Source organism: Peromyscus eremicus, chromosome 4, assembly GCF_949786415.1.
Source record: "Peromyscus eremicus chromosome 4, PerEre_H2_v1, whole genome shotgun sequence".
Taxonomy (NCBI): Eukaryota; Metazoa; Chordata; class Mammalia; order Rodentia; family Cricetidae; genus Peromyscus; species Peromyscus eremicus.
This window is the reverse complement of record NC_081419.1, coordinates 129,848,311-129,867,689: the sequence shown is the minus strand read 5'-3', so window position 1 is coordinate 129,867,689 and position 19,379 is coordinate 129,848,311. Positions and strand designations below refer to the sequence as shown.

The window sequence follows — 19,379 nt, the reverse complement described above, 5'->3', positions numbered from 1 at the left end:
CATCCCCACAGGGTTGAGAAGCAACACAGAAGCAGAGAGCTGAGGCATTCATTCATCCCTCACTTGCTCAAGCCCACACACACTTGCATGCTTGCTCACATACTCACTCAACAGACATTTACTGAATCTCTGCTATTAGGGATGCCAAGGTGAACAAGATATGGTGTTGCTCTCTGGAAGCACTACAAGGAGTTGGGTCGCCCAGGCTCTTGTCCTGGAACTGCTGTGCACCTGAGGCAGAGCCAGTTCCTCCCTACTGTCTGTGAATAAGGACCTTTGCCTACCCCCACGGAGCCCTTATGCGGAGAATATAGGGAAAAGGGCGCTGTAAACCAAAAGCTGTTGGTGAACGCAGGAGTGCAAGTGGATGAACATGTAATTACTTCCCAGCACCTGCCAGGCACTGGGCCTTCTGCTAGGCATGCACATGCGTGAGACTCATTCAACCTTTGCAAAAGCTGAAGGCAATCCTCGGCGGCAGTCCTACTCTACAGAGGGCACACAGGAGGGAAAACTATAGTGTGTGGCTTGTTCAAGTCCTGCAGCAAGACAGTGGTGGAACGAGAAGCGACCTCCGAGCTGGGCAGCCTCCAAGGCCGCTAGTGCTTGTGGTCGAAACCGCCACTCTGTCGTTGGCACTGTCACTGTTGTACCAGCCCCCTGGTCTTACCTATCTGGATCTAACTGCTAGAGCTCCCTGAAATTGTCACTGGACCTGGTGTCCTCTATCTGGCCAAGGGACACTAAGGCTCTGTCTGCTGTCTCTCACTTCTACAGTCTCCAGCTCAGCTATGCTATGTAGTGTCTCAGGTAAATGGACCCCAGTCTTGGTCTGTGCATGGCAAGGACCTGGACCACTGTCTTCCTGCACAGCGTTGGGGGAAGGACTGCGTCTCCGCTCCTGCCTTGACTGTCGGTGACCAGTTCCCTTGGCACACCATCCTGAGGCACATTCCCTATGATGTCCTGGGTCCCAGACTACAGAGGCCAGTTCCAGGTGTGTTTTCTCGCTCTGGCTTAGGGGACAGTCACCAGTCACTCAGACTACGCACAGTTTCTTTTTTTCTTTCTTTTTCTTGAGACAGGGTTTCTCTGTATAGCTTTGGAGCCTGTCCTGGAACTCTGTAGACCAGGCTGGACTCGAACTCACAGAGATCTGCCTGCCTCTGCCTCCCAAGTGCTAGAATTAAAGGTGTGCACCACCGCCTCCCAGCCACACACAGTTTCTTATTCACTGTCTTCCCTCTCGCACTGAGGCCAGCATCCAAGGCTCTCCTCATGTTTGTAGTGAAAACAGAAGCCAGTAAATGAGACACAAGTTGTTCAAAACCTCTGTGCTTCCCCCCAACCCCTGTCCTGGCTGTATCCATAGCCAGGCCCATCTCCCAACTCAAGGAAGCAGTTCCTCTCCCTGGGCAAGGCAACCCCCTGTCTCTCCTCAGGGCCCACCCCCCCATCCACCCTCAGATACCCAGGGAATTCTCCTGCCTCTCTGACGCCACATCCTATCTGTAGCCTAGATCGTTCTTGAACCCTAAATCTTCAAAACCAATTGTCCCCTGGAAACACCCCATAGATGCCTCGCACTGGCCAGATCTGCAGTAGAACTAGTTGCTTGAACATAACACACAAGCATCACACTCCTCTCATACTACTCCGAGGAGCATCATCTGGAGGGCTGTGAACACAGACTGCAAGGCTTCTCTGGGGTTTCTGAATTAGGAGCTTTGGAGCAGGGTGGGGAATGTACCTTTGTTGCTGGTACCCAGGACCACACTGTAAGAACCACTGGCCAGTAAACACTGTCCCCAGCCCATCTCTCCTGTCTCCTGAACATCCTACCTGTGACCACATGCTGCCCTTTCCTGCTCCAGGATCTCGAATTCCTAACTCTACTGTATTTACCTTCCTGAACCCTGGCAGTGCCCCAGCTAGCCCTCAGACAGGTTCCCACCTTCTCTTTCTGGCTTCACGTTGGGCCCCAGGGCTGGAGATGCTGTCTCCTCCAGGGCTGCATTCACAGTGCCTGGCACAGTACTTCACACATCGTGGGTATTCAATAAATATTTAGTAAAGGAAGGAAAGAGGCAGGAAGGAGGAAGGCAAGGAGGGAGGAAGGAATCTTTGTTCCAGGCCACACTTCACACAAGCCGATAACCTAACCGACACACGCAGCTGATGCCATGCTCCGGCTTGAAGAACGCCATTCCCCTGTTGTCTCCAGGACAAAGTTTAAACCATCCTCCACGGTACTGGAAACACTTAAGCTCTGGTTCAGGCCTTCTTTGCAGCCCTCCCTACCTTCCCTTCCTCTTCCTGTACACACCTATCAGCTTCCTGCCCTTACACCTGCTCTCCACAGCTGCATGCCTTCTCCTGTGACCATAGCTCAATCCATCCTTCACTCACAGCTCTCCTGTCCCTGCCTACGTGACACCTTCCCCAGATCCTCCTAGCAGAGATGTCACTCACAGCTTCATCCCAGTGGCCCCTAGGGTAACATTGTTGCACTGCTCCATGAGGGCAGGGGAGAAACAGCAGCAGCTGACATCTGGAGGCACTCAGGCCAGGCTGTGCTTGGGGGCTTTGCACAGGGCACTTGCTCATGCTCACAGGAACCCTTCAAGGCGTGTGCTGTATGGCTCCTATCCCACTTTACAGACGTGGGAATGAAGGGTCGGAGAGGTTCGGGTGACTTGCCCAAGGTCATCCAGCCAGGAAGTGAGAGGGTTGGGCCTTGCTCATCCCTGTGTGCCCACGACCTACATACATGACAGGCACTGTGATGACAGCCGAACAAACTAATCCTAGTCGGCAGTGGGGCTCCCGCAGCTCTGGGTCCCCGTGCTAGGCAGACAGTAGAGACTCATCAATGTTTTCGGAACAAATGAATGGATGAATGGATGAATGAGGAAATGAATGAAGTTACTGTCTACTCACCATAAAGACTAGTCTAAATTTAGCCTACAAGTATCTCAATGCCTCAGAGAAACAGTTTGGAGAGAAAGGACTGACTGGTGAGGGAAACGTGCGCCCTCTGGCGACTGGTTTGGGTTTACTGAGTCTAGAGTCTGTTTACTTAAAACCCACCTGCTGATGACTCTGACTTAATGAAATTATCTTCTCAGGTAGAGGTCAGAGGTCAGACAAGGGAAGTCTTTCAAAAACAACTCTCAGTAGCTGGAGAAATGTCTGGATCAGATATTGCTACATTCTGTAGCCCCAGGCCCATGAAGCTGATGTTCACACAGGTCAGGACAGGCGCAGAGCAGAGCGGCTGACAATGAATTGAGACTCCTGGTGTCAGAATGCCCGCAGCTAACCTGGTAGTTATCAGTCATGTGACCTTGGGTTCATCCCTTTATCCCCCTGGACTTGTAACGGATGTGGAAGAAAGAACAGTGGCTAACCATAGTTCATAACCCACAGGTCAAGTTTCTCGGGAGACTGCCTGACACCATAACCTGCGGGCAGAATGCTCTCTCTTCTATTTTGTTGTTAAGGGCGCTCTAGAGTAGTGATTCTCAACCTGTGGGTCTCGACCCCCCCACAAGGGTCACATATTAGATATTCTGCATATCAGATATTTATATTACAATTCATAAGAGTGAAAAGATTACAGCTACAAAGTAGCCATGAAATAATTTTATGGTTGGGGTCACCACAACATGAGGAACTGCATTAAAGGGCTGAAGCGTTAGGGAGGTTGGGAACCTCTGCTCTAGAGTCTCATAAGAAGCTGTGAGCCACACAGAATGGGGGTGACTCCTATTTTACAGGCGAGGACACTTGAGGTCAAGGACTTTTCTCTAATGGTCAGACAGCAAATAGATAGCAAAATCTGCAAGGACCCTTAAAAGGCGGCCACAACACCAGTTTCCAACCCAGGTTCACTGCTGCCATCTACTGGTCACAGTGAGAAAGTGGTCTGAGACACAAGAAACTGCTGGTGGCTAGTTTGGGTCTGTGGGCAGGAGAACGCGGTGGGGTGGGGGCTTTCAGGCTAATTGTCTACCTGCAGGTAAGATCCACCTGGTATTGCGAGATTCCTGCATGTCAAGAATCAGGCCGCTCTACGCCTCTCTACTCCTTCGTGGCTGAGATGGCCCAGATAACTGAGACTCGGGGACCCCACATCCCACATTATTCAATTTGGAAAAACCAAAGACTGACAGTATGTATAACAGCAGACAACAGGAATCTGGTCATCTGTCTTACCACCGTGAGGGTGGCTGAGGACTTCCTGAAACAGCTGCCATGTTCTGGCTGTTGGGGGAGAGTGGGGGATGGGTCAGAGAGGAGCCTCCTGGTCCCACTTACCATGGTGGTGGAGATGGTCTCTGTGGTGATGCAGGGGGGAGTCGTCATGAAGTCCTTCCCCACTGGGGCACTCCCGTCAACCTGCGAGGCAGAGGAGGAGGCATTAGAGATGACAGGACTGCATGTACCCGCAGCATCTGTCACCTGTCTCGTACGTAGCATTCCCGGTCACAAAGTGACAGGCTTCGTGACAGGCATGCACTGGAGGTAGCCACAGAGTATTGTGGAGGGGCCTCAAGGCTCTTCGAAACTTCATTTCCACCGTTCGAATGGACAGAGGAAGAGGAACCACATGCAAGTTGACAAACTCTTCCCAACCCTTGGTTTAGCAATCCATGAAAGTCACCCTTTGATGTCATGATGGTTAGTTTTATGTCAACTCGGCACAAACTAGAGTCATTTGGGGAAAGGGACTCTCAATTGGGAATATGCCTCCACAAGACTGGCTTACAGGCAAGTCCTGTCAGGCATTCTCTTGACTCATGATTGGTGTGAGAGGACCCAGCTCACTGGAGGTGGTACCATCCTTGGTCCTGGACGGTATAAGAAAGCAGGCTGGCCGGGCGGTGGCGGCTCACATCTTTAATCTCAGCACTCAGGAGACAGAGGCAGGCAGATCTCTGTGAGTTCAAAGTTAACCTGGTTCTACAGAGCTAGTTCCAAGACAGCCAGGATTACACAGAGAAACCCTGTCTTGAAAAACCAAAACAAAACCAAGAAAGCAGACTGAGCAAGCCATGAGGAACAAGCAGTAAGCAGCACTCCTCCATGGCCTCTGCTTCAGTTCCTGCCTCCAGGTTCCTGCCTTGACTTCCCTCAGTGATGGATCATGACCTGAGAGCTGTAACCTAAAATAAACCCTTTCCTCCCCCAAGGTGCTTTTGGTCATGTTGTTTTATCACTACAACAGAAATTGGTACTTTCAAAGGTTCGCCAAGAAATACGAACAAGGAAACTATACCACAGCACTGAATACAGGGAAAGATAAGACCCACCACAGAGTCCAGTGCTGGGAGACGGAAACACGAGTTAGGACGTGCTTCCTAAGCAGACTCAGAATAGTGGGGCTGGGACGAGGCACAGCTGGCTGGGAGAGTGCTTGCTTAGCATGCGTGAAGCTTGGGTTCAATTCCCAGCCCCCATGAAAAAGAACTGGGTGTGGTGGTGCGACCTGTAACTCCAGAACAGGGAGGTAGAAGCAGGAGGATCAGAAGTTCAAGGTCATCCTCAGCTGCACAGTAAGTTTGAGGCCAGCCTGGACAACCTGGCAGGGACCCTGTCTCATGAGGAAAGAGAGACAGAGACCAACGGATAGATGGAGTGGCAGAGAGAGACAGAGACACAGAGAGGTGCAAATGAGTAAGTTCTAGACTACTTGAGAACAAAAGGGTACAGTGTAAAGTCAATGGTCACCTTTACCTGATAATTTTAAGTATAAACAGATGTAAACATCTGTGTTAGCATATGCCTATTTTTTTTTTTTTTCAGGAGACTGCATAAGAATAGCGTCAGCCGGGCGGTGGTGGCGCACGCCTTTAATCCCAGCACTCGGGAGGCAGAGCCAGGCGGATCTCTGTGAGTTCGAGGCCAGCCTGGGCTACCAAGTGAGTTCCAGGAAAGGCGCAAAGCTACACGGAGAAACCCTGTCTCGAAAAACCAAAAAAAAAAAAAAAAAAAAAAAAAAAAAAAAAAAAAAAGAATAGCGTCATCCAATCTTTCAATCTTTTGACTTTTTTTTTTTTGGACATTGTTTTGATGACAAAAGCTGCAAAGCTTTGGGATTTGGGGTCATTTATGGTTTCTTTATACTTCGCATTTAAAAAAAGTTACTAAAACAAAGCAAGTCAGGGAAGACAAGTGGATTGTCCAAGGTGACCCAGCTCATGATTCTTTTGTGGCACTAGACACCTGCATAGCTCTCACTTAGCATGCTGTAATAGTGGGGAAAATTCTGGAAATGACATCTGTTGGTCTTACTATGTGTCGTGTTTCAGGTTGTCTGTGCTGGAGGTGGGACCCAGGGTAAGGCTCTGCCATTGGCCAATCAATCTGCTCAGCCCTCATCACCGCTGAGACAAAGACTGGTCACCAGGAGAAGGGACTGAGTACTGTAGTCCGTCTGGGCAAGACAAACCCAGGGCACTCTCTCAGACCTAGAAATCTTCAGATCTGAAGCCCCACAGAGAACACACGGGAAGCATGTACTGTGTGCTGTATCTGGGCAGGCCAGCTTTCCCAGGATGCAAGTGAGCTTCGGCTCACTAACACAGACACTCTTTAGTCATCTGACCTTGGTTCGTTCATCTTGCCGATCTAACGTGGAACCTCCATGCATAAGAAATGACCCAGGTGAGCTGTTCTGACTGGTGATTGAGATTTCTCTCTCCCCCAAGCTGCCCTGGGGAAGAACCTCTCCACACCTGTCAAGCCACCTGAAAGCCATGGTCCTAATCCACCAGCCATGAATGCTGAACACTCCCAGGAGGAAGGAGACAGGATCACCCCCATTTACAGATGGGGACACTGGGCTCTAAGAAGCATGGTCTTTCCCCACCATTCCCACCTCAGACCTCAGGGAGGATGAGGGAAGGCAAATGTTGACCAAAGCTCAGTGAGGACCTTCCCTCAAATGCCCGACCCCTGGGTCAGGCTACAGTGGGGTGCAGGTTACCTGGGTGCTGTCCGCAGCGGAGACTCGGCTCTGCAGCATGGCCTCTGGCTCGATCTTCTTTCTGATTGCTAGACTGCTGACGGTCATGGTTTCTGCCTTCACAGACTACAAGGACACAAAAGGGACACTTGAAAACTCAAGCCAACCGGGATGCAGGAGGAGCTAAGCCCACCTCCAGCATGAGTTCAGCCTGACCCCGTGCCCCAGGGTCTACACGTCTTTTTGAGGCCATACTAAAAGGATGGCTGAACTCTCTGCTCAGAGTTTTCCTTACACACACATTGACTCCACCTTTCAGCCATGTCATGTGAACTGCCATTCAAAGCAAGAACCACACACATGGAAATTCCCAGGGGCCAAGTAGCAGATGAGGAGGCTAGCTGGCTGAGAGAAATGAGAAGCATGTGAGATTCTGCTCAGGTTTGGCTTTTATAATGGCCTCTGTTTTGTTTATTTATTTATATAAGGAAATGTAATGTTGTGGTTTTAAAATTAAAGTCAGAGAAAACACATCAGTTGGCCGGATGTGACCTAGGGCCACCAGCTCACAAACTGTACTCTAGGCGTCTCAAGCCACAGGATCAGCTTCTTTTGAGTCTTCTCTTAGGCCGAGTTCATGGCTAGACACACTGCCGGTTTGATGAATAGAATCTAGCTTGTCACGAAGTTGGAAGGAAGAGGGAGAATGGAGGGATTCTTCCAGAATCCTGCGATCTAGCCACTCGCTCGATTAATCATCCCTTAGTGCCAAGTGTGAGTCAGCCTCACAACCACTGGCAGAGGGGCAGAGTCACCAGCCACTGTCCTGACCGTGCTGGGGAATGTTAGAGCCAGAGCACCGCAGGGCGGAGAAGGGTGTGGCGGGAAGGTACTGCCACCCAGGTGGCCAGAAAAGCATGGAGAAGGGATGTATGAGCTCTGCCCTGGATCACTGTAAGGGCACAGAAAGGGATGGCAAGTCTTCCACCTAGAGGGTACAGCATGGAGTAAGAGCCCTGGATGGATGAGCTGGTGCTCACTGCCTGGAAGGGAGGGATGGAGGGATGGAGGGAGGGGGGAACGAGGGAGCGGGGGAGCGAGGGAGCAAGGGCGAGCTCAGCTAGAGGTGAAGGGCAAGGATGAGTTTCTGAAAATCAAGGGGGCCAAAAGCAGAGAAGCCCAGACGCTGGCCCTACATCCTCCCCAAAGGCTGTGTCTTCTCTTTTTCTGGAGTGTCCATTGCCACCCCAAGGTCTCAGGGTCTGGTGGGTTTAAATAACGGCTTCTTCTGCAGGCCCCGGTACAATGAGCCCTGGCCTGAATCAAGAGAAACCACTCACTCAGGTTTCAGACCAGCTGTGGGAGCCTCGAGAGTCCACAGACACATGCTCTCTGAGGATGCCATGCAACGCAGGCAGGGGAGCTAAGGAGTCGTCAGTAAGGCTGGCATCACTTGCCCTCAGCAAGTGATGGGGTCCTAGGGTTAAGACACCGTGGAGCACGTGTTAGGGGTGAACCAGCACAGCGAACATGCGGTCGCAGAACCATGCTGTTCTATGCAGGGGCAGTCATGCAACACTAGACAGAGCTTCAGGCTGCAGCTGATGGCTGGTCTTCTCACACACGGCTCAGGGCCCTCTGAACATGCAGTGCCCTGTTGGACTGGATCTCCATGAAGCTTCACTGTACCTCAAACTGGGGCATTTCGGGAGTGGAGCAGGCCCCTCGGTCTGGGCTGTCCTCGATGCCCCCAGACTCATCCTCTTGGCTGGAGGGTCCCTTGAGATCCCGGGCGAACACCAGGCCTTCTGTCTCAGAGTCGCTCTTATCACGGTCCAGCTCAGGCAGGCTTCTGGAGAAGTCTTCAAAGGCGCTGCCGTGGTAATCGCCAATAACCGTGAAGTCCACCTCAGCCTCCAGGCTGGATGTGGAGCTGACCGTTATGCTGGAGCACTTGCGTTCAATGGCCAGGTGGTTGTCCTTCAAGAATACCGCATCCCTCTCCTGGTCCTGGTCCTCATCTCCTGTGTCACTCTCTGGGGCACGAGGACGTGGTGGCTTGCCTTTCTCCTCCGAGCCCTCCCTCAGCCCTGCTCTCTATGGCCAGATAAAACCAGGGGAATGGGGATATAGGGTGGGGAGAGAGAGAGAGGTCAAGATAGTGAATGTCAGAAGAAATCTCAAGGTTGCAACGATGTTCCTAAATGGAAGAGCAAGTCGGGAAATGAAAAACACGCCCCAGAAAGGTTTCCGTGGAATCTAGCACAAAACAAAATGAAACAAAAAACTTCTCAGAGTGGGGATGCCCCTTTGGAGGGTCTCACATGGACGGCAAAGCAAGCTGACATCCTTCCAGCGAGCTCTGGACAGGAGGCCCCCTCCAAGGCTAGGATCCGAAAGCCTATCAGAAGCAGCCTGTGCGAGAGGCAGGGATGGAGGCCTGGACCACAGGCCCATCCGTGCAGGAGGCATTGAGAGGTAAACTGAGGAAGGAGGTCAGGGATTCAGGGGAACCCAGGAGAGGAGGCAAAGAGGCTGGAGCCGGGAGCTTGAGGAACACAGAAGAAGCCAGCAACCTGTCAATTGCACTGAATCTCTGCGTCAACTCGGGGAGGAGAAATACTGGCGCAGGCCCTCTGGACTCCGGCTTCCTGGGAGCCACACCAGTGCCACCTTGAACTCTATGGCAACCGTGGAGAGGATGTTCTGGCCCCATCAGTGTAATTGACAACAGCAGGCCAAGGGAATGCCCAAGGAGAACCAGCAAACTCTGTCCTGACACATACCTCTCCACTGGCCTGTCAGGTATTAAACACCACACACGGTTTTTTCTTTGTTTGTTTGTTGGGCTTGGTTTGTGACTTTTTTTTTTTTTTTTTTTTTTTTTTTTTTTTTAAGACCAATCTAACACTCACAAAACGTTTTGAAAAAAACTCAGCTTCGGGCTCTGGAGGTTCAGTATGCTTCAGAGATTCACTTGTTAACCAGCCTCCACTTGGCCAGGTTCTGGAAGGTTGAGAGGTGTGAGGAATAACATTCCAGACAAGCCAGAGTGTGAACAGCCACAGGGGGGGTTCACTACGAGAGCAGGTGGGAATCTAGGGAATGATGCATCCCAGCCGGATGAAGATGGCCAAGTCATCAAGGCACAGAGGGGCTGTAGAGACCTGAGGGCCCGGAGGGCTGGCGAATCTCAGGCGCCCCCCCTTCCCAGGGGTGTTTGGTGCTAAGTGGCTGAAGAAGCTCTTCTCTTCCCTGCCCGCATCTCCGGATTTGTTCTGGATTAGAGAAGACAGTTAGTCTTAAGGAGGCAGAAAGGAACCGAAAGCAAAGTGGAGGAAACCTCTAGACTGCCAGCTTCCACAAGGCAGGGTACCAGGGACGGGAGAGGATGAAGAAAGATCACTGGATAAGCCAAGCAAGACAGGGAGGAGTCTAGCACTGAGACGAGCAAGGCAAAGCAAGTATGTGATTTGCTGCTGGTGGTGGCACCTTCTCTGTGGCCACTGTGTGACCCCCTGGATGTCAGGTCACACCAAAGGTCGGGGGATCTAACAAGCTAACAAGGACTAAGCAGATGGCCCCATCTTTCAGCCTGGGCTATCTCAGGACCACGTAGGAGAAGACCTTCTAGGGATGAACGAGCAGCATCATTGCAGGAATGACGAGGGGCCACCGAAACATGCCTCTAAGAAGCTACATAGCATGCGCTCAGCTTCCACAAATGGGGGCTTGGTGGGGGTGGGGGCTCACGTGGCCAGTTACCCCGGTAGCTTCCTCCAGCGTGGTTTCACATCCTGAATCAGGGGACACGAGCTCTGGTTCTGTGCATCTTTCCTGGTGGGAGGTAGTAGAGGTGCCCTCCCCATAGTGCTGGGTAGCCAGAGGCATGACAGAGGAGTGTGTAACTTTGGGGCTGGCCAAGTCCTCAGGGGGCTGGAGTTGGCCAAAGCCCAAGTCTAGCAGCCTATTTCGCGGATGTTCTACCTGCCCTGGGGAAGCCTCCGAAGGCAGCTCATGTGGAAGGGCCCTCAGTTCACCCTGACTGGCTCGGCAAGTCTCAGCTCCATGGGTCTCAAATATCCGGATTTTGTTAGCCACTGAGGTCTTGCTAATATCTTCCTGGGAACCCCCTTGGTCCCCAGCCCAGAGTGAAGTCTCCTTTTGCTTTTCTGAAGGGAACACAAACCCCTCAGCTCCTTCAGGGACAGCTCGGGGTTTCTTGCTGGCAACGGGGGGCACTTTGCGTTCACCTCGTGTGTCCTTGGGCACGGGGCTCTCTTCAGGAAGATGGATGTGTTTGAAAACTATGGGGACCTGATCTCCAAAGGGATCCCAGAACTCCGAAGGCTTCCCTGGCCCAGGAGAGACTGGGCTTTGAGAAGTGTCCTCCACAGCTGCTGGCAGGGGGATGACTGCCTCCCTGTCCTCTGTTTTGGGTTCGACAGCCTCAGAGGAAATTGCCCTCTTCTCTTTGGGCAGAAGGCCGCCTTGGTTTGGCCTGACTGGCTTCCTAACATGAGGAGGGATGGTCCTCAGAAGGGCACAGGCCTGGGCATCTAGGTGCACCCCTCCTCCTCCTCCACCAGGGGGCTGCTTCCTCCATCCGGCTGGGGGGGGACTTTCCTCAGTCTTTCCCATCCAATCTGTAGTCATGGCGGCCTCCTCATCTTCAGCTGCCCTTGCCATTGGGTAGGTCAACTCTCCTTCCAGCCTTTGCTGCGTTTCTTCCCAGTCTGCAAAAGTCTGTCCCACAGCAGCTCCCTGCAGGTCACCAGGCCTCCCATGGTCCCTAGGGGACCGGGCTTCTTCCATATGGGTTTCATCTTTATTCTGGCTGGAACCTGGGGCAGAACCCCTTGGGGCTGAGGACTTCAGCTCCCAGCATTCTGTGTGCTCCCCTGCCAGCTCCGGCCAGGGCCCATCTCCAGGAGGGGCATCCAGGTGCTCTTCTCTGTCCTCTGAGGGTGGGGGCGGAACTTGGTCTTCTGAGTCTTTCTCGCCGTAGTTTAGACAGAAGCTCCTCTCTGCAAAGGAGGTGTCAGTCTCGTCGCTGGAGTCAGCCCTGGCTTCTGCCTGGGCCGGATCCAACAGGAAGGACTGGAGTCCTCCCTTGTCTGATGCAGGAGAGAGAACTTCTCCTAGCCCTGACCCAGCTCCCGTAGCTGCAGGTCTCTGCCAAGACTGGAGCCCCTCCAGCCCCTTGCTCGGCTCTACTGGGCTCTCCAGCTGACCCTCTGAGATGCGGCGGTTCCTGATCTTGAGCTTGGAGCCCTCAAGAAGCTTGGCTGGTGGCGTGCAGGCTGCAGCCTGGGAAGCCTCTCTGGGGCCTCCCCTGATGCACAGGCCTTCCTCTCTCATTGTCTCGAAGACTTCTGGACTTACGACCATCTTCCCTTGCTGTTGAGTGCTTGCTCTTCTGGCTCCCACTGTTTCTTCCGTGGCCACTTCAACTTTGAACTTGTCCACCAGAATGTCTACCTTGGAGAGTCTGCCATCAGCAAGGATCTCAGCGAGGCCTGCCTCACTTTCTTCCCGTTGTGTGGTGGCCACTGTTAGGAGGCCAAGTTCTTCTGGCCTAGTGTATACTCTTTCTATAAATACCCAATGCTCTGAGCCCTGTGTTTCAATTGGAGCAAGAAGAGTTAACATGAAATAGCAGGCACTTGAAGGGATGGCCTCTTCCCTCTATATGAAGGGACCAATCTACCACCAAAGGGTTTGTCACTGGGACTATGAGTCCTAGGAACTGGCCAGGGACAGAAAGGGATGACAAAGCCCATCATCATCATCATCCAAGTTCTTTTTCCCATTAAGATCCCCAATAAACTGATTGACCCTCTTCAATCACTGATTCCATCCCGATACAGTGGGATGGGACCTTGTGCCTCCCCAGGAACCACGGGAAATGGGAGCTCCACAGGGGGGCCAGGCCTCTTCCTCTTGTAACTGAGTATTTCTCACTGTCAGCGGGGAAGGCACTTACATCACAAGGAATCTCTGGATGTTGAGCCCAAAGAGCTCCAAAGACACCCAGTGTCACCTCCTTCCGGGGAAACTGAGGTCTAGAGAAGGCCAATGACTTGGTTGCAGCCACTGTTTGTTGATGGAAGAGCCAGGAAAAGGATGGCTGCTTTTTGATGCCTGAGCTCTTGGCTAACTTAACTCACAACCTTGAAACGGGGGTGCCAACTGGGGTCTGATGTCAAGCTGAGGGAAAACAGTGAGCTGGATTTCACAGGCCCCAGCCTAAAACATGACCCCTCTACAAGGGCTTCTGGGAAGGGAACAGATCAACAGCAATGATGCCAGGCAGCCAGGTCGGCACCCGCTGAAGCAATGGCGTAAACAGCCTGAACGTTCTGGGGTTCAGTCTAAAAGAACTGAAAAGATTTTAAGACCAATCCTTGGAGAATTCTAACAAAAACCCTTGGAAAGAATAGAAAAGAACTGACCAGATCATACCACAGAAGAAAAAGATCACTGACAACATCATCATGGAGCCAAAGGGACAGGTGTGACACTATCAAACGTCACAGAATAGCCCTCTACCTGTCCCCAACAGCTTAGAGGTAATGATGGGTTTCCCAAATCATTAGCAAAGCCATAAGACCATTTGGGTTTTAGTCTTGGGACCACGGAATACTTTCTCCCCCCCCCCCCCCAAAATCTCACCACAAGTCCATCTAATAAATGCATAACGCAAACGCTGAGCAGCCCTGGGAAAGCTACAGTCCTGCATGGCCCACAGCCGTAAGGGGCTGCCTTCCTTTGAAGTACAGGAATGGAAATCAACTTCCTAGGGGAGGAAAGTAACCGACCACCTAGTCACAGAGCCTAGAACCCAGGACCTGATTCCTAGTTCTCTAAAGTTTAACCTTCCTACCCTACCAAGACTGCCTCCATGCCAGGTGTGCCTGACACTCCTCCCAGAAGCAGGAGACCAGAGGCTTACATGACCTTGGGCTCCTTTTCAGGTTGTGACTTGGTGATGAGTCTGCCACACCGGTAAGATCTGAAGGGAACTCTGCAAAGCCTTCTTCCCGGGTCAGGGAACCTGATCTCATTAACAGAGTCTTACCAGTTGGAAAGAGATCAAGGGAGGGAGGTCCAGACACAGTCTGGTACAGCTTTCTGAGATGATGTTTCAGGTGTCTGAGCCTGAACCCTCAGAGGGATGTGTTCTGCTGGCCTGCAGAGGTAAGGCTCTTTCTCACCTCCTGGGGAAGCAAGTTTGGCCAGTTGCTTCCATTTCTGCTTCTAAAATTATCAGCCTAGTGATGATGGTCAAAGTCGGCCCAAGAGGCCCCTTCTGGAATATTCCCACTCCCATCCTATCTAGCAAACAGGCTAGATGAGCAATGGTGTGTGGGGGTGGAGGCTGGCACAGACTGGAGAGATTCCAGAGGCAGAGAAGGGAAACACATGGTGATGTTTAGTTATTAGATGCCAGGCGGTGCCAGCCCTCATCTACATAATTAACTTGACTCCAATTGGCAACGCTGTTTCAGAAGGGGAAACCAAGGCTCCAAATGAGGAGATTTGCAGAAGATCACACAGTCCTGGTGAGGGAAGAAACAAGGGCTCTATCGCTAAAAAGCAACAGTTAAGGATATGTTGGGGGGCGGGGCAGATTTACAAAAAGAAAAGGGCAACTTTGCTGGACCAGCGTGCTGGGAAAGCATATCTGGCCCTAGCCACAAGATGGGGCTCCGTTAGGGTGTGTGCAGACAGGTCAGCCCTCACACCTGGCCCTAGCCACAAGATGGGGCTCCTTTAGGGTGTGTGCAGACAGGTCAGCCCTCACGCTATTCTCTCCCGGGTCCCTGGTTCTTCAGTGCCTCCTGCCATCTGATGGCGCGGCCTCTCCTCCAGCCCCAGGGGTGGGAAAAGGGGACAGCTCTGCTTCATGCCAAACAAGAAGAAACTCCAGAGGGTGGCTCCCCTGACTCTTGGCTCTTTAGGCCCCACCTGGAACTCTGCTTTACATTTGGGGTCAGAGGGGGTCCAGGAATGGGGCTCTCTAGAACCCACATCCTGGGAGAAGCCGCTGGAGAGGTGCAGTGGGAAGGCGTTCAGTCTCCCGAAGGGTGTCCTCAGGGAGGCGCAGAGCAGGTCTGTGGCCATGACGAGGCCAGAGGAAGCTCACAGGCAACTGAGAAGAAGGGCAGACTTTGGTCAACTTGAATAAAACTTCATGCCCAGCACTTGGGAGGCCAAAGCAAGAGGACCACGAATTTGAGTCCAGTCAGGGCAGCATGGAAAGACCTCGTGGAGGGAAGAATAACACGGAGGGAGGGGGAAGGGAAGAGGAAGGTAGGAATGAATGATGGAATGAACGAATGATCCTGTTGATGACTAGATAAAATAGGCTGCTTTTTAGGACAGTGAGGCTGATGTGACAGGTCACTGATACAAGGTGCTCTTGGCTCCCTCCCCATACAGGCACCGTCCTTGTTCCTAAAGCATCTCCGGACACTAGGACATCACCATGTCCCCAACTCTGGGATGCTGCTGACTCCTGTCTCACTGCCTTCAAGAGAGAACACTGGTAGGTTTGCTTCTAGCTTTCCATGGAGGAAGACTTCAGGGAGAGTCTGGTTTGTATTCTCCTTGTCAGGCACTTGCTCCTGTCCCTCCTACATTCACAACATACTTGCAGCCGCTACACAAGTTTTCTCTGTAGAGGGAAAAAGGTCTATGCCCCCCTCCCAAGCCACACCAGTGGATGGGGTAGAGGCTACATGACGGATGTTTCCCAAGTCAGTTGACTCCTAACTCAACAGGCTATGTAATCCCAGCGTAGTGAAGGGAATGTGGGGATTCCATCCCTAGCATCCACACAGGGCCATGGGAAACCCCAAGAACCCTTGACCTGCTGTTCTTCTGGACCCAGAAACAATGTCCTCCTCACTTAGAAGGATGTTTTTGGGAGGAAGATATCTATGTTTGCCTGACTGGTGACTCAGACGGATGTCCCAGATGGATTTAGATAAATGGACGCCGGGTAAAGATGTAATACCACGTCCTAACTAGCCACCCATAGACTACAGGCTTTTAAATAGAGCCAAGATGTCAGGGCAGGACATACTCAAGGGCCAAGACACTGAAGCTTAGAGTTACAGCCTGCCTCCAGAGAGGATCATCTCTTGGCCCCTTTTGAGACAGAGGCAACCAGTTCTGTCTTCTGGGTATAGCTGCAACCATGTTCTTCCTGGGAAGTAGTAACAGACGAGGGAGAGGCTGGCCCTTCATGGACCCCTGGGATGGGGGCGCTTGCCATTTATAGCATGAGACAACATGGGCCACCCCTGCTCTCGTCTCCACGCCAGAGTCTGGCCTATTCCCCTCACCCTAGGCAAAGGGTTTCCTTAAGATCCCGGAGGGTGGACAGGGATGGGCTGGAGGCCCAGGAGGAAGGGATGCGGGGCAGTGCGGGCATTAACCTCAGGAGATGCTGCGAGGCTTTTCTGAGTGAACACCTCCAAGCCTGCTGCTCTTCCAGATACCAAGTCCTGCTGAGAAGTGTCCTGGGTCCTCTGGGCCTGCAGGGGAGGCCCAGGGCCGGAGAAGAGGGAGAGGGGAAAAGAAAAGAGAAATGAGAGAGAGAGAGAGAGAGAGAGAGAGAGAGAGAGAGAGAGAGAGAGAGAGAGCAGGAGAGACACACAAAGTCTGTAAATAGTCCAGCTTTGTAGGCCCCACATTGTTATGTTAGTTCATGGATTCTGTCAGGAAGGAGCCACTCTGAGGGGGGAGACAGAGAGGGACAGCTGTGGTCGACTACAAGGCAGTTGTGGCTTTTCCAGTCTCTCGTGCTCACTAACACTCAAGGGAGTCTGGAATCCCACCATTTACTCTGACTGCAAGCCTGCCCCAGGTGTCATGGACTTAGGCCATAATGAACCTGTAGCTGGGGTCACAGTCCTATCTTTTAAATGTTGTCCTTGAGAAGCCAAGGAGATGCCACAATTAGTAAAGTTCTCGCACAGCATGAGGATTTGGGGTCAGATCCCCAGCGCCTGTGAAAACAGCACCCCAGAAAACAGATTGCAGCACACGTCTGTAACTCCAGCTTGGGGGAGGTGGAGCCAGGCGGATCCCTGGAGCTCACAGACCAGCCGGCCTAGCTGGGTCAGTGAGCTCTACCTCAGGGAGCAGCTTTGTCTCAAAAAATACAGTGGAGGGGCTGGCAAGATGGCTCAGGGGGTGAACGTGCCTGGCACCAAGCCTGAAAACCGAAGTTCAATCCCCAGGACCCATACGGAGGAAGGAGAGACTCACAAAAGTCGTCCTCTGACCTCCACACACACAACACACAGACACACTGCATACACACACAGACACACACAGAGACACACTGCATACACACACAGACAGACACACACACACACACACAAACAATAAAACTATAATAAAAAATAGAGAATGACAGAGGAAGTCAGTCCATGTCAATCTCTGGCCTCCACGTGAATGCACACACACACACACACACACACGTGTAATGCACATGTGCACATAGCCACGTGAACACATATACAGCTACACCACCCCACATACAATTGTCTTTCAAACTAAAACCTTTGCCCAATGGGAATTGTTCAAGTCCCTGCTGCTTTCCCCTCGGCTTGGGCGGGACCCAACAAGCTTTGAGATGGCTCTGGGAGTTCTGGGTAGTGTGTCCTCAAAGAGTCCTCCACAGAGCCATACCAGACCAGGGACTCTAGTCACCTTCAGCAGTGGCCCCATACTTCAACACTTCCTAGGGGGACAAGGAACTTCCATCTTCGTCGTTTTACTTGGCCTTGCCAGTGACTTCCCAATGGCATGACATTCTGGCCCCCTTCAGATGGCCTATGCAAGCAGGCTCACAGAGGTGGCCTTACTCACCCAAGAACAGCATCAAGTCCTTGTCTATAGCTCCTCCCCATTTTGCAAATCTGCAAGAACCCATAAATGCCAAGGGGCACGAAGGACAGTTCTAAACGGCTCATAACTCCAACAGGGGTTCCTTTACTTCCCAGGAGTGGTGACCAGTTTTCAGGGCTAAGGAGGTGATGGCTGGAACAACCTCCATCTTTACTAAGGTCCCTCTGCCTGCAGCTCCAGTTATGACCAGCAGGTGGGGCACTCCCCCAATTCCAGGCCCTAGCACACCAGCATTCATCTACCGCTCCTGTCTCTGCTGACATCTCACCCTTTGGTGACATCACACTTCAACTGCAGTCAAACCAAGACCTGACTCATCTCAGGACTGTTAGCCGTCACACTGGTCAAGTCTTCCCCTAGGGAACGAGGGGTCGAGAGGAGAGCGCAGTGTACCAGCTCACTACATCACAACCACGGTCCAGTCTGAGGTCTTGGTTATGCTGGGATCACAGAAGCCCTCAGAGCCCTGTCCAACCTGTAGCCCGGGGGCCATGTGCATCCTGGGTAACTACAAAAGCTGATCAATATACGTGCAGATAGCAATGTTGTGTCACAATGTTTACGTTTGCCCCCTCGGCTAGCAGGCGCAGAGCTTCGTTTTCTCTCTAGGGTATCAGCCTTCAAGGCCCCGAGGCATCCCTAACTGTGTGACTTTGGCAGCCATGGAATTTCAACTGTGTAAAGAGTTTATACTTCACAAGGAAACCCTCTGCTATCTGGTGGGCTCAGACCATGGTGAGAGCAGTTCAACTAACACTCTACACATTAAATCATGGCTGCTTCACCAATGTCCAAAGCACTAGAGAGAACGCACATACACAACCAACCGGCTCTACATCTGATCTTGCCTCAAGTCGGCTGTGAATGAAAGACAGACTCAATGATGGGGAACAGAACAAGCAGCGCCATCATGCTGAGTCATTCTTCGTCTCTCTCGGTCTCAGGAAAAGGAGGCCTTTGAACAGAGAGAGTTCCCAGGGTCCGGCTTTGATTTGGAGATCTGCAAGGCTGAGTCCTGGGACTCCATAAGGAACATCAAATAGCTCATACCAGACAGCATGGTGACCATGTGGTCCCTCTCCAAGCATTATCCCATCTGACCTTTACAACATCCCTATAAACATCTCCACCTAACAGGGCCTCAGGGAGAGAAGTAACAAGGCCAGAGCCCTCCAGCTGACAGGTAATGGAACCAGGAGCCTGAGTTTAGACCACAATCAATCTGGTGACCAGTGAGCAGCAGCTCGAGAGAGAAACTGGGGTAAATCTTGCCAAGATTCAGCAATTGCTAAAAATAATAGCTTGAGAGTATAAACACAGGATTTCCCCAAATCATGTCTTTTTCAGTTGAGAAAATACTCCTAGATTTCCACCCTGGAGGGCAGGACACATGGGGTCTTTTTGAGAAAGCCTCAGGAGCAGTCTGGTTTATACAGAGGAGGCACCTCTTCCAGCAGGGACCATGTCTCCCTCTACCTTCACA

The 19,379-nt window shown here is 52.0% G+C and overlaps 1 protein-coding gene across 7 annotated transcripts in view; it reads right to left on the bottom strand.

The window, feature by feature from the left end:
* The window catches only part of Epb41l1 (erythrocyte membrane protein band 4.1 like 1), a 127,740-nt gene that overhangs the window by 10,102 nt on the left and 98,259 nt on the right, over positions 1–19,379 (bottom strand). For 4 of the 7 annotated variants that reach the window (XM_059261765.1, XM_059261763.1, XM_059261766.1 and 1 more), the window contains 3 exons: positions 8,660–9,067; positions 6,992–7,096; positions 4,321–4,401 (listed from right to left, as the gene is read on the bottom strand). In XM_059261765.1, the coding sequence (XP_059117748.1) occupies positions 4,321–4,401; positions 6,992–7,096; positions 8,660–9,067 (594 nt within the window). Of the gene's footprint in view, positions 1–4,320; positions 4,402–6,991; positions 7,097–8,659; positions 9,068–10,137; positions 10,249–10,735; positions 12,590–19,379 lie in introns of all 7 variants that reach the window. The other 3 variants (XM_059261767.1, XM_059261768.1, XM_059261769.1) reach the window with 2 other exon arrangements.